Source organism: Phascolarctos cinereus, unplaced genomic scaffold (genome assembly GCF_003287225.1).
Source record: "Phascolarctos cinereus isolate Bilbo 61053 unplaced genomic scaffold, phaCin_HiC Scaffold_9;HRSCAF=440, whole genome shotgun sequence".
NCBI classification, from domain to species: domain Eukaryota; kingdom Metazoa; phylum Chordata; class Mammalia; order Diprotodontia; family Phascolarctidae; genus Phascolarctos; species Phascolarctos cinereus.
The window spans coordinates 131355630-131371930 of NW_027556402.1; the positions used below are offsets into that span (position 1 = coordinate 131355630).

Here is a 16301-nt window from a genome sequence, read left to right on the forward strand (position 1 = left end):
GACAATGAGTTAATTTTGTTCAAATTAAGGGCTAAGATACCCTTCAATCTTGGAAATCTCTGTCTAGTCACTAAAAGCATTCTAAAATTAATCTGATTTCTCTCTTTCCTCAGTCCCCAGTAAATTATCATTCTTTCTAATTCCATATGATACAAATATAGCTTTCAATTTAGAAGAATCAGAAAAGCTAATTTCTATATAATGTTAGAGCTAGAAGGAGCCTTTAGATATCAGTCAGTCCAATTTCTATATTTTGCCGATAAGGAAACTGAAGCCCAGAGAGTGGAAGTGACTCACCCATGGTTACGCAGACATTAAGTAGCAGAACCAGGTTTCAAACTCAGGTCTCTTGACATCAAATCCAGGGTTCCTCCACTGAATAATACATTTATTGAGCCCCTGCTATATGCTCAGTATTGTGGGGGATATAGAACAATATGTCAGAGTTCTCACCCTCTGAGAATTTATAATATCATTGAGGGAAAAATGACTAACTAGTACTCAAAACCTGGATGTAATTAAATGTAAAAGGAGCAGTGAAGTCAGTAAATGTTAGATGACATCAGAAGAGGAAGCAATTGCAGTGAACAGGAGTCTGGGAAGGCTTCGTGTAGGAAGTGGTCCTTGAGTTGATCTCTGGGGGGGAACGTATAGCTTTTGGATGAATGAATGAATGAATGAAGATGCTTTTGAGTGCCTACTATGTGCCAAGCATTCTGGTAAGTCCCTGTCTTCAAGAAGGGCATAAGCTTACATTATGTTCTGAATAAAATGGGGAGTAGTGATCAGGGAGATAGAAGGAACATGTATCCAAGATGAGAGTTTCAAGCTGAGTGGTTTAGCTCCTCTGGGGTTTGATCTCTTGAGTTTGGAGAGTAAATTAGCAGCAACAGCAACTTGAAAGACAGCTAGAGTGAAGAAGCATGGTCTCAGAGAGCAAATTCAGAACCAAGTGGTGTTTAATAGTGGAAATAAAAGTGTATAGGTAGGAAACAGCTTGCTGTGTATATATGCAAAAATGATCTACAGCTCTGCAGGCTGAAGTGGAGAGCTCATATTGTGCAAAGATTAAATAGTCAGAGAGACTAGATTGGGAAGAGCCTTGGACATCAGGCAAAGGAGTTTGATCTTTTTCTCGAAATCATTGGGGAGCCATTTTTAAAGAGGTGATTTTAGAATAGAAGGTATACATCCAGGAAGATGAATCTGACAGCAGTGTGTGCTGGGAAAAGAAACCAACGAGAGACCAGTTATTATAATACAGGTATAAACTGAAAAAGGCCTGGACTAGCAGTGGTAATGGGGAAATGACAGATAGCAAGAGACATTTTAAAGGAAGACTCAACAGAACATATGAGTAATTGGATACATGTTGCTAAGTAGGAGGAAGAGTCAAGGCTGACTCAGAGTTTGAGCTGTCCTGGACATCAGAGCAAACAGCAGAACTCTTGTAGTCTCTAAATTAGTCCCTACCACCTATTTGGGCTGGTCTGTTCTACTTCAGCTCCCTAGTTCTCTAAGCAACAGGTCTCTTCTTGTCCCCAGACACTATGAACCTCAACAAATTGGCTAGATGACCTCTAAAGCACCTTCTGAGCTTTAAATATGATTTTACAAGCTTGTAAAGTGCCCTCTCTGGCTTGATGATACCTCGGTCTACCTTCTCTTAAAAAATCTGTTGTTCCATCTAGGATGTTGAGGCCTCTTGTCTTTAAGCATGATTGCTGTTGCTCTTGTTTATCTGTAATCTTCTAACTCAACCACTAACTGGCAATTAACACAGACACACAGAGTCACAAGTACTGCCACAGTCATAGATACTTATCACAAACACTGAAAAGTAGTGTCACAAACAGAAGATTTGATGGGAGGTGTTTTTTAATTTTGATCTTTGAGGATAATATAATGGTCTAGGCATAACTTAGAGATGGCTTCAACTAGATGGGTGTCCATAGATTGGAGAGGAAGATTCAAACTTAAGAGAAATAACATTGAAAGAGTCAGCCAGATATAATGATAGGGAAGATAAAAGGAGAGTAATTTTAAAAATTACTCCAAGTTTTTAATCCTGAAAAAGAATGAGGATGTTGGTAGCCTTTGATGGTAATGAATTGGATCAGAAGAAGTGTTTTTTTCTTGAGGCAGCCACTGAGTTCTTGAATTTCAGGTGGTGCTACACCCAAACATAAAAATCCCATATCTTGGCTGGAAAGATGGTGGAAAATTAAAAGAGGAGGTGTGGCTTGGGAAGCCATTCATCAATAGCTGGTGGTTATAACCATGTGGAAAGAGTGCTGGTTTTGGGATCAGAGGATCTGCCTTTGAATCCTGGCTTTGTTAATTTGACTCTTGTGACCAGGGCAAGTCATTCTCTCTCTCTTGGTCTCACTAGAGTTGGACAAGATGGCCTCTAAGACCCCTTCCAGCTGTGAATCTATGTTCCTGTAAAAGTGACTAAGTTCATATAATGAATATAAAGGATCAGAAAACTAAAGTCTGAAGCTTGAGGAATGTTCATAGTCAATGAGTGAGAAAGAAATGAAAAGTCAGTGAGAGAGAACATTTGGAGAGATGGAAGGAAATATGAGATTTCAGCACCGTAAAACCAAGAAAGAATAAGATTTTTAGAGGGAGAAAATGGTCTTTAAGTGCACTTGAGCAGACAGGAACGACAAAATTTGAAGAAAGACCACTGGACTTAGTCAGAAAAAAAGTGACTGTCGCGGGGCAGCTAGGTGATGCAGTGGATAGAGCACTGGCCCTGAAGTCAGGAGGACCTGCGTTCAAATACGGCTTCAGATCAAACATTTGACACTTACTAGCTGTGTGACCCTGGGCAAGTCACTTAACCCCAGTTGCCTTAAAAAAAATGACTGTTGACCTTGGAGAGAACAGTACTAATGGGATGACAAGGAAGGAAGTCAGATTAAAGGGAGTAAAGGAAAGTGTAGTATGGCTAACATCATTGCTAATTTAACAGTAATCCACAGATCTCTGACCCTGCCTAAATCAGGAGCAGGATTTACCTTCAGGTTCACTATGATGAACCTGTGATAAAACACTCTTTCTTACCAATGCTATTTCACTTTATAATACTGGGGCTCTGGGATTAGCCAGAGGTAGTATTTATAAGAAGACCCCAGTACTGTAAAGTGGCATTGTTAAGAATGGGTGTTTTATGTTCACCATAGTGAACTCGGAAGTCAATGATTGCTCAAATACCCCCAAAGCATCCGCATTTTAGTAAGTTCAGTATTATGGAATATCTTTTTCCAATAGATGTCTTTGCCCTGCTCAGCAATGACTACATTTTGTGGAAGAAAAGCCTAGTAAAAAAGTGAGTAGTGACATGCAAATCCAAAGCTCTTGCTTTCTTTTGGAATCTGACAGTCCTTTTTCTGGGATGAGATAGATGCCAGAGCATTGATGGGGTAGCCTAAGAAAGTGACAATGCAAGTTGTAATTTCATTCTTCTTTTTGGTGATAATTTTAAAAAGCCCCTAAATACATATATTTCAAGAGTTGCCAGGGCCAGAGTCCTTCACCTAGTTGCTAGTAAAATGATGTGGATCCTCTAAACTTGCAGTACTCTGGTCCTTAGATAGCAGACACAGTTTGCTGCTGGAACTGTTTTCAAAGCTTTGCCATCATGGTAGAACCAAACAACACTTGTATTCTGCTGGTATGGATAACCTTAAAGACACAGGGCCTTTTCATGCTAAAATGAAGTATTGGACTAGGACTTTGATTTTGCTATTGCATGAAATATGCTATCAAACTGACTGGTGGGCTAGTTGGTAAACATGATTGGTTCAGTATCAGTTACTAAACTCATATTGATTTCCTGTCTTATTCTCATCATTCCCACTGATTACTTTAGATAAGTCCTTCACGCTAATCATCTCTCCTGCTAACAACACTCAGACTCTCCAGCACCATGAAAATGAATGCATGAATGAAAACATTTAAGTGCTTACTATGCTTCAGGCAATGTACTAAGTGCTGGGGACACAAATGTAAAAGGTAGGAATGTCACAACTCCAAAAGACTCATGATGGAAAATGCTTTCCACATCCAGAGAAAAAACTGTGGAGACTGAATACAGATCAAAGCATACTATTTGCTCTCTCTCTCTCTCTCTTTCTCTCTCTCTCTCTCTTTTGTTTTGTTTCTTTTTTCTCATGGTTCCTCCCATTTGTTCTAATTCTTCTTTACAATATGATTAATGTGAAAATGTTTAATAAGAATGTATATGTAGAATCTATATCAGATTGCACATTGTCTTGGGGAGGGGGCAGGGGAAGAAGGCAGAGAAGATTTAAAACTCAAAAGCTTATGGAAGTGAATGTTGAAAACTAAAAATAAATTAATTTAAAAAAATATAAAGAGACTGAGGACTGAGAGGAAAAAAAGTAGGAATGTCCTTGCCTTCAGGGACCCAGACATGCCCTGTCTGGGGCTGCCACAAGGCAGGACATATTATCTCTTGGCTCTTCGTGGCTTCTAGCTTCCCTTAGGGCCATAATGGGCCAGGCCTGCTCATGCTTGCTCCCATCAGCCTGGCACACAGCAGCTCTAGCCTCCTGGCTGGAAACACACCATAACGTACTTATGCATACTGTGAATGGGGCTTCCAGATGCCTTCTAGGACACAGTAACTAGTTCAGGATGTTGAAGGCTGTGCTGAAACCCTGAAGGTCAGTTTAGAACCTTATTATGACCTGTTCTTATCAAAGGACTTCACTTGGACTCATTCCCCTATCACCCACCACCCCTCTCCCTCCTTTGCTGCTTCTCTCCCAGAGATACTGAATTCTAGATTGCCGAAGAAAATACCACTTTCCCCAAACCCAGCTGTGTTCTTTTTTGTTCTCATCTCCCACGACCTTTCTGCCACACTATTACACTTTGGATCTGTTTGGCCCTGCTACTGTGCCCTCTGGAACATCTACTCCATGTTTTTTAAATTAAAAACACACCTTTTTATCTTGCACCACTTCTGTTGCTTCTTACATCTCTTGGCACTCAATGAGACCTAATGGATTATACTGCACTGCTGGCTATCCTTTCCAACGTTTGGTTACATGTTCACTAATAGCCCATTGACAAGTTGAAGTGGGGATCTCACAATACTTCTCCATCCCCTTTGCTTCCAGACTTTCTCTCTATCACTAACACTCAACACCTGACTCTTCATTTGAGATATGTGCAATGTGAATTTATCATCTATTCAAGATTCTGAAAGCCATTATTTGCTTGTCCCAGGGCATTCTCCTGCCTTTCTCAATAAGTTTGGTGAATAACTCACAATCTCTCTCTCCACCTCAACACTTTCCTTTATACTAGGGACCTTCAAAATACATTTTGATATTCCCTCAAATACCCTAACTTCCTAATTAATTAACTCCATTCTATTCTAAATCAATCTTTATCTAACTTCAATCTATTCAAGCCCAGGACCTCCACTTCACATCAGCTGCACTCGTGTGTGGTCATATACTTGACCTTACAATCATTCACAGGTTTTTTCTACTATGTCCAAAAACTTTGAAATTCCTTGAATTATCATTTTGAAATCTTTCTATTTCTCCTTATGTATATGTCTCCTAAGATTCTTCATGATCACTATGACCTTTAATCTATCACCCCACTCTGTCTATACTATCCTCTTTTCCTAATCTCAAACTCTTGGTGAACTAATTCAGTTGCACACCATCCTTTTCTCTCAAATGTCTTCCATTCCCTATTACCCAAGCGCACTTTGACAAACCCCACACTTGGCTTATTCCTACTATCTACCTCCTTTGCTACTATTCAAGTGCTGTTGAACAGAACTGTAAGAAATCATAAAACCTTGGTGACTGGGTCCATTACAGATTTATTCTACCTAATTCTAATGGGTCTTCACTGCTACAAGGAAATATTACTCCTCTTTGTTGTATTTTCTATCCCCCTCAACATAGCTGTTCCAAATCGTTTCTTCTATAACCCTCCTAAGTCACCTCTTGGGCAGCTAGGTGGTGCAATGAATAGAGTGCTGGGTCTAGGAAGACTCATCTCCCAAAGTTCAAATGTGGCTTTAGACACTTACTAGCTGTGTGACCCTGAGTAAGCCATCTGTCTCAGTTTCCTCATCTGTAAAAGGAGCTAAAGTAGGAAATAGCAAACCATTCCAGTATCTCTGACAAGAAAACTTCAAATGGAGTCATGCAGAGTCATACATGACTGAAATAACTCAACAACAATAAATGCCACCTCTTCCCCTACCCTTTCAGCTGAGTACCATGCTTCACATTTCTTAGTAAAAAAAAAATTCACGGGATTCACAAAAAACTCCATCTTCTTCTCATCTCACATTCATCTGTTGTCAGTCCCTACCATCTCCTACTTCTCTTCAGTCTATGATAATGAGGTAGCCTTTCTGCTTGTCAAGGGCAATTTCTCTCTTGTCTAATGTCCAATTTTCCCTGATTTCTAGATGGTGGGTATTCAGGACAGTTCCCATTGGAATAGTCCTTTATTTTACAATTTTCATGTTTTCTATCTTCTTATACTACCTGTTCTATTCATTCTCCTTTCTCCTCTCATATTACCATTTGGAAATTTCCTCATGTTCTTGGAATTCTGACCTCTTCTTTCATGCCTATTCTTTCACTATTTTTATTATTTTTTATCCCTCATTTCTGGCAATCCAATATGGCTAGAATTGCAACAACTTTTAAAAAATATATGGGATGATATATCTATCACTTCAGTGACAACATATGAATTGTAGTATATATGATTGAGGGAGTAAGAAGAAGGAATATGCTCTGATAGTCAATACATATGATTAATCATGAGTCAGCAGTAGAGGGACAGGAGAAAGGAAGACCCTTCTATCTTCAATGATCTGACAATTTCCCAAGTTATTTTCAACCTCCTATATATGTTTTTTTCTCCTCCTATTAGAATGTGAACTCCTGGAGACTATTTTGATCCTCTGTGAGGTAACAGGGCAGAGAAAACACTGGACCTAAAGGCAGGAATATGTGAGTTCAAACCTTATCTCAGACACTTACTAGCTGTATGACTCTAAGCAAGTCATGTAACCTTTGTTTGTCTCAGTTTTTTCAAATGTAAAATTGGGAAAAAAAGAGCACCTGCCTCCCAGGATTCTTAGGTTGATAAAATGAGATAATATTTGTAGAGCACCTGAAGCTTAGTAAGAGCTTAATAAATGCCTTCTTCCTTTCTCCTTCCACATTTATGTACATAACTATCTTCCTCTCTTCCTCCCTCCTTCCGTTTTTCTCTCTCCCTCATTCACTTCCTCCTTTCTTCCATCCTTCCTTCTTCCTTCCTCTTTCCCTGCCTTTTTCCTCTTTCTCTCCCTGCCTTCCTTCTCCCTCCTATTATTTCCCTACTTTCAACTCCTTTGAATCTAAGAAAGGAAAAGAATGATAGTTGGAATGGGCAGCAGAGCAAAGTCTATGATTCCTTAAGTCTCTTAATGTTTAAAAAGTACTTTCCCTACAATGACCTTGTGAAGTCAGTGGTGCAAATATTATGATCCTGAAGAAATCTGAGTTTTAGAGAAGTCATGACTACTCCATAGATGTACCACTAGGAAGTAAGGGTCAGAGATCAAACTGAAATCCCACCCATTCTAGGAAGAACACTGGATTCTCAGTCTTCTAACTTTGCCACAGTCCTTACATCAAAGCTTTTTTTTCCCCCCTAGTAGGGAAGACATGAGCATTGTCAAAGACAGAAAAAGAGGAACTAATGTAAACAGAGGTCCAGACCTTAGAGAAAATAGACATGCTTGCTAATTATCTGAATCTGTTGTGAGTCAAACAAAATACTCTGGCTAGTAATTAAGTTTTTCAATGTCCTGTGATGTCACATAGAAAAACCTCATCTGCTCCACTTTGTAGAAACACTTGAAGTCACCACCCATTTCTCCAACTGACTAAATATAAGATCGAATTTTGGTTAACTTATATTACTAGGATAGAGCTGAGATTCCCTCTTCTCTCACCTACCAAACTCAGTTGTAAATACAAAATACTGAGAGAATCTTGGAGATTTTTTTCACATTAACATGGAAATCATCTGACAAAGATTTCTAGAACTGGTTACAGTCGGTTTCAACTAAGGAGGAGTTGCACATTATGAGGGAATTCATTAACCTGAGTCAGAATTCTGATTCACCAATCTGTGGTGGTGCACCTTGGGTGTACCTCGGAGGTGGCCAATGCAAGTTTGGGCTTTTGTTTTTTCCTAAATAACCAACTCAAGGATATTTTTTCCTTCCTTCCTTGAAACCAGAGAGAATAACTGCTGTCATCCACACCTGTCAGACGAGTTCCATCTTAATTGCTCTTTGCATTTTCTCACAACCCATAAAACCCTAACTCTCCCTGCAGTTAGTACATTAGTGTTTGAACCACTGATCAGGGGAACAGCAACACAGAAGGTCCCCTTATCTTTATCATCACCAGACTCATCAGTACACGATGTATAGGTAAGTGAATTGCCTGCCTACTATTTGACACAAATAGGATTAGGATGAATATCTCCCCTCCCCACCTCTAAGACTGGTACAATCTAATTTAATGTCAATTAGTAGTTTTCTCACACCATTTAAGATTTCCCATCTTGATACTATCATGTATCATCTGGTTGTCCTGGTGCCTATAGTTTTTAGTGTGGTGATTGGGAGGGTATCACAGAAAGTGAAAATAACTTAACCTAGGAAATGGTAACAAACTGGCATACCATAAGTGCAAATGTCATTAATATGTGAGTGTTGAAGGAAACAGAAAACTTTCTTATCCTGTAGTTTAAATGTGAGATAAAATAATGCAATACTCTTTATACCTTGCAATTTCCTGACATTTTTTTTCCTTCTGCAGGCAAAATGCCTTCATTTACATACTTTGAGCTTTCCAACTGTATTTGCCACTGTTTGTATCTGTTACTGTGGATTCTTGTTTTTTTCTATAAGTGACTAAACTTTACAAATGAGAATACTGCAGTAGTATTTAAGAGTATGGTAGGAAAGGAAAGGAATGGTAGGCTCCCTCTCCTTAGAAATCTTCAAGCACAGCCTGGACCACCACTTGTTGGGTGTATTATAGTGGGTTTTCCTTTCCTGTGTGAGTTGGATTAGACAGCTGCTTAGGTCCCTTCTAATTCCCAAATCTTGTGATTTGGTGGAAGAAACCTACAATTTCACTGGTAATACGGAACTCTTGGTATGTACATCGGTAATTCTTTAGTTATTAATAGTCTTTAAAAGTTGCCTAGGGACAATTAATTAGAAGGTAATGACATGTCTATGGTGACAGGGATTAAACCCAAGTCTTCCTGACTCAAAAGCTGGCTCTCTATCTCTACATGAGGCAACATTGCCTTTCTTAGCATCACCAACAGTTATTAAGCCAGCAGTTTTTGATGTTGTCTTGAATACAACAATAGTTTCTTTTCTCAATGAGCCATTACATGGAATGAATTATAATGGAGTTAAGTATGACACAAATTTCAGATTTGATTACAAGTGAGTTGATTTGCTAATGCTATGCTTTTTTTAGGTTTTTTTTTTATTGGGGGGGTTGGTACTTTAGAACCATGATTTCATTGATACAGCAAGTTCCTGGTAAGGAAGCTACCTCTATCAATGCAGTTGGGCAACTATTTTGAAACTTGTAGTCTAAATTATAGATTAAATCTTGGGGGCATTAAGAGGTTAAGTGACTTGACAAGGGTAACATAGCCAGGATGGATCAGTAGCAGGATCTGAACCCAAGTCTTCTTTTCTCTAAGATTAGCTCTCTATCCATTACACTACTTTGTGTCTTCTATTCTATTGAGTTTTGGAATAAATGCTTTCCATTCTCTAAACTGTAGGCCAAGAAAATGAACCTGTTGGATAAAGGAATCAATTAAGCAATGAACGTTGATTAAGTGCCTACTATGTGTCAAATACTGTGCTAGGTTCTGGAGATACAAATATAAAGAAAACAATCCCAGTTCACAAATATTTTACATTCTGTGGGAAGAGACATATATGGTGTATATGTGTTTTTTGTGTGTATATATATATACATACACACACACACATAAACAAAGAGAACAAATGCAGATAAATACAAGATAAGGAGGGAGACAGTGGTGTATTGTTAAATATTTAACTGGATTATCTGAGAAAAAATGTATCCATGACATGTTTTCAAGTTTAAAACTGTATTATTAACATTTTCTCCACCACTATCTTAAGTCTAGACACCAACAAAGTGATAAATCAAGATCTGATTTGTAGTATTTGCCAATTTCTAAAGTATAAATGTTCAGGATGAAAATTTAGCAATTGGCTCTCAAGAGTTGGTTTGAGTTGGCTTCAACTTACTAGCAGTGAGTTGGTTCCAACTCACTAGAGGGCACTAGCAGTTGAGAATATCAGGGAAAGATTCATGGAGAAGGTAGGCCTTGAGCTTCATCTTGAAGGAAGAGATGGAGTCTAAACGGTGAGGAGGGCATGCATTTTAGGCATAGCAGACAGTCAGTGCAAAGGCATGGAGGAGCAAGAGTGCAATGATAAAGATCAGAGGGAGGCTGGTTTGCTTCAGTTACAGTTTGGTAGGCAGAGCAATATATTAAGGCTAGAAAGATAGGTTGGGGGCAGGTGATGAAAGGCTCTAAAGTCTAAACAGAAGCATTTATTTTTTTTTTATCCTAGATACAATAGGGAGCCACTGGAGTTTATTGAAGGGACAATTAGGTGGTGCAGTGGACAGAGTGCTGGGCCTGGACTCAGGAATATTCATCTTTCTGAGTTCAAATGTGGCTATAGACACTTACTAGCTGTGTGACCCTGGACAAGTCCTTTAACCCTATTTCCTGCAGTTTCCTCAACTGTAAAATGAGCTGGAGAAGGAAATGGTAAACTACTCTAGTATCTCTGCCAAGAAAACCACAAATGGGGTCATGAATAGTCTGATTTGACTAAAAACAACTAAATAACAGCAATGGAGTTATTGAGTAGAGAAGTAACAGTCAGATATTTGTTTAAGAAATATCCTCTTGACAGTTATATGGGGGATGGACTCAGGTGAGGGAGAGACTTAAGTCATGAAGACCACTTAGGAGACCATTGAAATTATCTAGTCAAGAGCTGATGAGGGCCTGAACTATAATATTGTCTATGTGAATAAGTGAGAAATGAGAAATAAATGGAAAGATTTGCCAATGGATTCTATGTGTGGAGTGAAGGAAAGTGAGAGTTGGGAATAGTACCAAGGCTATGACTCTGGGAGATCCACATAATGATTATATAATCATTATTTACACAGAAATAAGAGGTTTGGAAGAGATGTGGGTTTTGAGGGGAAAGATAATGAGTTCCATTTGAAACATTTAATTTGAGATGTCTCTGAAATATTTGGAAATGGAAATGAAATTAGAGTTAGAAAAAGACTTAGGATTTGAGATTTAGTGTTAAGATTAGAGTTGGAAGTAGAGTTAGAAACAGAATTAGGGTCGAAAATGAAATTAGAGTTAGAACTGGCTACTAGGCAATTGTTAATGAAGGACTGAAACTAAGGGGAGAAATAAACCTGGATGACATCTGCAGAAAACTGAAAATTAAATCCATGAAAGCTGATTAGGTCCTTAAGAGATGGAGAATGGCAAAAGAAGATGAGAAATCCTAGGAGAGAGCCTTGGAGAATACCCATCATTAGGGGATATCACAAAGATGATGAGCTAAAGGAGACTAGGAAGAAGGGTTCAGACAGATAGGAGGCCAACCAGAATAGAAGACAAACCCAGAGGAGACAGCATTCAGGAGGAAAAGGTGCATGTCAAATGCCGCAGGTAGGTTGAGAAGTATTATGGCAGATATGGGGAATAGGATAGGGTACAGGAAGTGAGTTTTGATTTCATTGGCATAAGGAACTTCTGAATAAAGAAACACCCTCCTCGACTAGAGGCTAACACCTTCTCTGTAACAATTGCTACCATTGAAAGTTGTCACTTTCTCTGAAACTTACAGCCTTAGAGAGTTGCCCAGACCACTGAGAGGATAAGTGACCTGTCCAGGATCATACAGCTAATATGTGTCAGAGGCCTGACTTGAATCCAGATGTTTCTGGCTTCAAAAGCAGTTATCTATCTACTCCTCCAAGACTGGCAGGGCAAATGAAAATGCAAAGACAGTTCTTACCATCAAGTAACACATATAGGGAAGTAGCAGATAGGTGACTAGAGAACAGAGTTATGGTCTGAGAGGTCACAAAGATAGTGAATGAAATAATAGAGCAAATTCATAACATACCCTTTCTGGTAGCTATAGTAGTGCTGGTTTGATTATAGTTTTCAGTGTAATAGGTGGAAGTGGAGGAGGGAAGAGCATCCACAGAACGACTGAGGAGAAAATGGTCAGTTTGAAGATGAGAACACAAGGTCCAGGGAGTGCAGACATGTAATCCATTTTAGACGTTGGAGCACCCTCAGCTGCAGCACAGGCAGGGCAGAAAATGGTGACAGTAATAATGACATGTGGTCCAGGGAATGCAGAGCAGAGAAGAATCCAGTAGACAGAGAGAGGCTAAAGATTAGAGAGATATAAGGATTCACTGAAGAATGTTTGAAGTTCATTTAGAGATGAGTTTTTAGTTTCAGTTGGAGCTTTACCGGGAGCCAGACACAGTACATGTAAAAGATAAGTTTAGCTAAAGAGCATTCACAAACTGTGCTCACTGAGTGAGGAGTGGGTGTGCTCCTCCTTTAGCTGAATGAAACCCAGAAAAACTTGTTGTGAGGGGTGAGAGAGAGAGAGAGAGAGAGAGAGAGAGAGAGAGAGAGAGAGAAGAGAGAGGAGAGAGAAGAGAGAGAGAAGAAGAGGAGAGAGAGAGAGAGAAGAGAGAAGAGAGAGAGAGAGAGAGAGAGAGAGAGAGAGAGAGAGAGAGAGAGAGAGAGAGAGAGAGAAGAGAGATACACAGAAGCATGGAAATTGGGAGAAGATGAGACAGAGAGACTTTCTGTGGGTTTGGATGGGGACAAAAGTTGGTAGGGCCTGGTTCCTATGCAGGAGGAGAAACATCACAAGATACCCTTTAAAAAAAAAATCTCCCTTTCCTCAGATTGTAATAGTACCTGAGCTTCCCCCAATATGGATTCATTCCTTTGGGTTAGGGTATTTTTCTAGGCATTCCCTATTAAAGTGTACAATATCCCTGGGAGAGGTGTTAATAGTCATCAGTAGTCCACATTTTCAAGAAGAATGGAAATGTCAGATTATCTAGCAGGGACAAATGACAAGTAATTTTTAATTGGGGACATAGACATAGCCATACTTAGGAATTCTGGCACCTAGGGTAAATTCAGTTGAGTTGTTAGAGAAAAAAGAGACCCAGGTATAGACATCTGCAGGCTGGTGATTATATCTATTATTACTGAGCATCCTGTGTGGCACAAATCTCTAAACCAGGTGGTGCACACTAGATCTTTTCATTTTGGGTACAGTAATGGCACTGTAGCAAGGTAGGCTTGGAAAGGGGAATGATAGTGATACTCAAAGGGTAGCATGTGGGAGGGTGCATATTTCTTCTCTGTGGTGATCTTTGGTACTTCATTGTGTATTGCCACCCCTGCCCTTCCTGATGTGATTTCTGCAGAAAGAAAGGTATATCTTAGACATCCATGCCTCAGCTGATGGAAGCATAGACCTTTTCCCCTTGGTGATGCTCTGGACCATGTCCCCAGTGATTTCTTGCTAGTTTCATCTCTGTGGATATAAAAAGGGACCCAGAAGAAAGGGTACTACACAAGAAGAAGGGTTTCCATGTGGCTCCACAGGTATAGTCAAAGGTCACATGAGGGCTCTGGGTGACTGAAGAGACTGATGACCGAAAGAAGATAGAGGAGCGTGGAAATTGGGAGAAGGAAGACACTAATTTTGTCTCAGGCATGACCCTTTAACTTGGGGTGGGGAAAAGTCCATTAAGAAGCTGTAATTGAGAACATAGCCAGGCTGTTGTTAGGAGGGCCATTTCCTCCTGATACTCTTTGGGATATGGTACTACTGGGCTTTTTGTTTTCTTTTTTGTTGCTGTTCTACTCAAATAGTTTCCAAAGTAGATTTCAAACTAAACTATGTTATGAACTTCCAAACACAGGTTCCTAGCTATGGGATTCCCCACAAATGAAATCTATTCTATATTTATGCCATTATTCTACTGAGAATCAGTGTGGTATGGTGGATACACTGATGGATCTGCAATCAGGAATTTAATTCAACAGACAGTTATTAAGCTCCTTCTGTGTGGAAGGCTTGCCTTAGATGCCAGAGACATAAAAACAATAAATGAAATAGTCCAGGGCCTCAAGAGGCTTGTACAACTCAGGAAGGGAACAAGATTTATATAGATGAGGCAGCATGATGCTATGTAAAGAGTAAGAGTCAAATAGTGAATTCTTTCCCCATATACCAAGATAAAGTCAATATGGATAAATCATTTACAGATAAAGAAGTGAATGTAATACAGTGATGCTGTGCTGTAAGACATGACAAACATGACTAGAGAGAAGCAAGAGAAAATTTACATTAATTGATGCAACTGGAAATAAGCAGAGCCAGAAAAACAACATACGCAATGACAATAACAATGTAAATGTTTTTAAAAAGCAAAACCCCCCCACCAGAAACAATAGGAAATGACTGCTGTGAAATGATAAAGAAGTTTGGACCCCAAAAAGGACTATGAGAAGACATCTCTCCCCATTTCTTTGCAGAGGTAGCAGGAGAGATTGGCACAAATGTGAAACATTGTGTCCTGTCAGATTTATTTTTTTCAAGGAGCTGATTAGTTTTACTAAACATATTTTTTCTTCTTCCTTTTAAAAAAAATATTTGTTATAAGAAACAGCTCTTTGGAAAAAGGAAGGGAGAGGGACATAGAGTAAAATGTAGGTGATGTGAAAACAAACTCTATCAATGAAAATATGTCCAAAAAAGAGGTAATTAAGCAAAAGTTTGATGGCCACTTGTCAGTAGTGTGGTTGATGAGATTCTTGTTCAGACTTGGGCTAGACTACGTGGTCTCTATAGTTCCTCCCGACTATGTTCCTGGGAATGTTTTGTTCCCAAATATGACTCCTTGTTCCTAATATAAGAGGAAAGCAAGTTAAATTTAAAAATATGTGACAGGTGAAGCTACATGAACGGATTCCAAAGAAATGGATTTCTGAAGAGATATGCAGAACAAACTAAGACTTAGAAATGTGCATTCACAAGTGGTCACAGAAAGCAGGGTGTGGAGTTAGGGGCAAAGCTGAAAGCTTGTGAGATTAAATTAAAGGACCAGAGCTAGTAAAGTTTAAGGACCCATCCCAGGGAATGTAAACAGTACTTTCAACTTGATAGGGAATAAATGAGTGATGATATTAATAAGCAGAGTGATGGTGACAGTCATGGGAGGGAGAAAAAGTAATGATGAAGTGACATTTGGGAGAAAAGATGAAATCTAGCAAATAAATTACAACTACAATGGAAAAAGTAGACATGCTTAGAGAGGAAAAGGCATGAATTTAATAAATATTTAAACTAAAAACAAGGTGAAATCTCCAAAGGACTGGGAAACTGTTTCTAATATAGAAACATGACAACACATCAGATTTCAGTCACTTAATAGCTTGAGGCTCATTTTACTCATCTATAAAATGGGAGAACTAGAAAAGGTGATCTCTTAAAGCTTTAATATTCTGCCATTCTAGGTTTTCTCTTTATACCTTTCCCCTTGGAAAACACAGCTTCAATTAGAAGGTTTTTTGTTGTTTTTTGTTTGTTTGTTTGTTTTGTTAGGCAATGGGGTTAAGTGACTTGCCCAGGGTCACACAGCTAGTAAGTGTCAAGAGTCTGAAGCCAAGTTTGAACTCAGTTCCTCCTGACTCCAGGGCTGGTGCTCTATCCACTGTGCCACCTAGCTGCCCCTTCAATTAGAAGTTTTACACAGTTGACTTCCAAATCTCTAATCTTTTAACCCCAATTCCTTCTTCATCTGAATTCATAAAATCCTGGGTTCATCAATAAAGAGCTAGAAGGATACTCAGAGACCATTTATTTCAAACCCCTCATTTTCCAGATGAAAAAAACTAAGGAGCCCCAGGAAGCTAAGTGAGTTCCAGTCCTGTGTCTTCAATTGCCTTCTTGACATTTTCACTTTCAGATCACCTTGAGTTCAATATATCCAAACTGAATTAATCTTCTTCCTCACAAAAGGCTCTTGTTCCTAACTTCCTTATCTCCATTGAGTGCC

The 16301-nt window shown here is 39.1% G+C and overlaps 1 protein-coding gene across 1 annotated transcript in view; it reads left to right on the plus strand.

Moving 5' to 3' along the window:
- Positions 1–11850: 11850 nt before the first annotated feature.
- The window catches only part of TMPRSS11B (transmembrane serine protease 11B), a 34778-nt gene continuing 30327 nt past the window's right edge, over positions 11851–16301 (plus strand). The window contains 1 exon segment of the mRNA XM_078148855.1: positions 11851–11859. Within this exon segment, the coding sequence (XP_078004981.1) occupies positions 11851–11859 (9 nt within the window).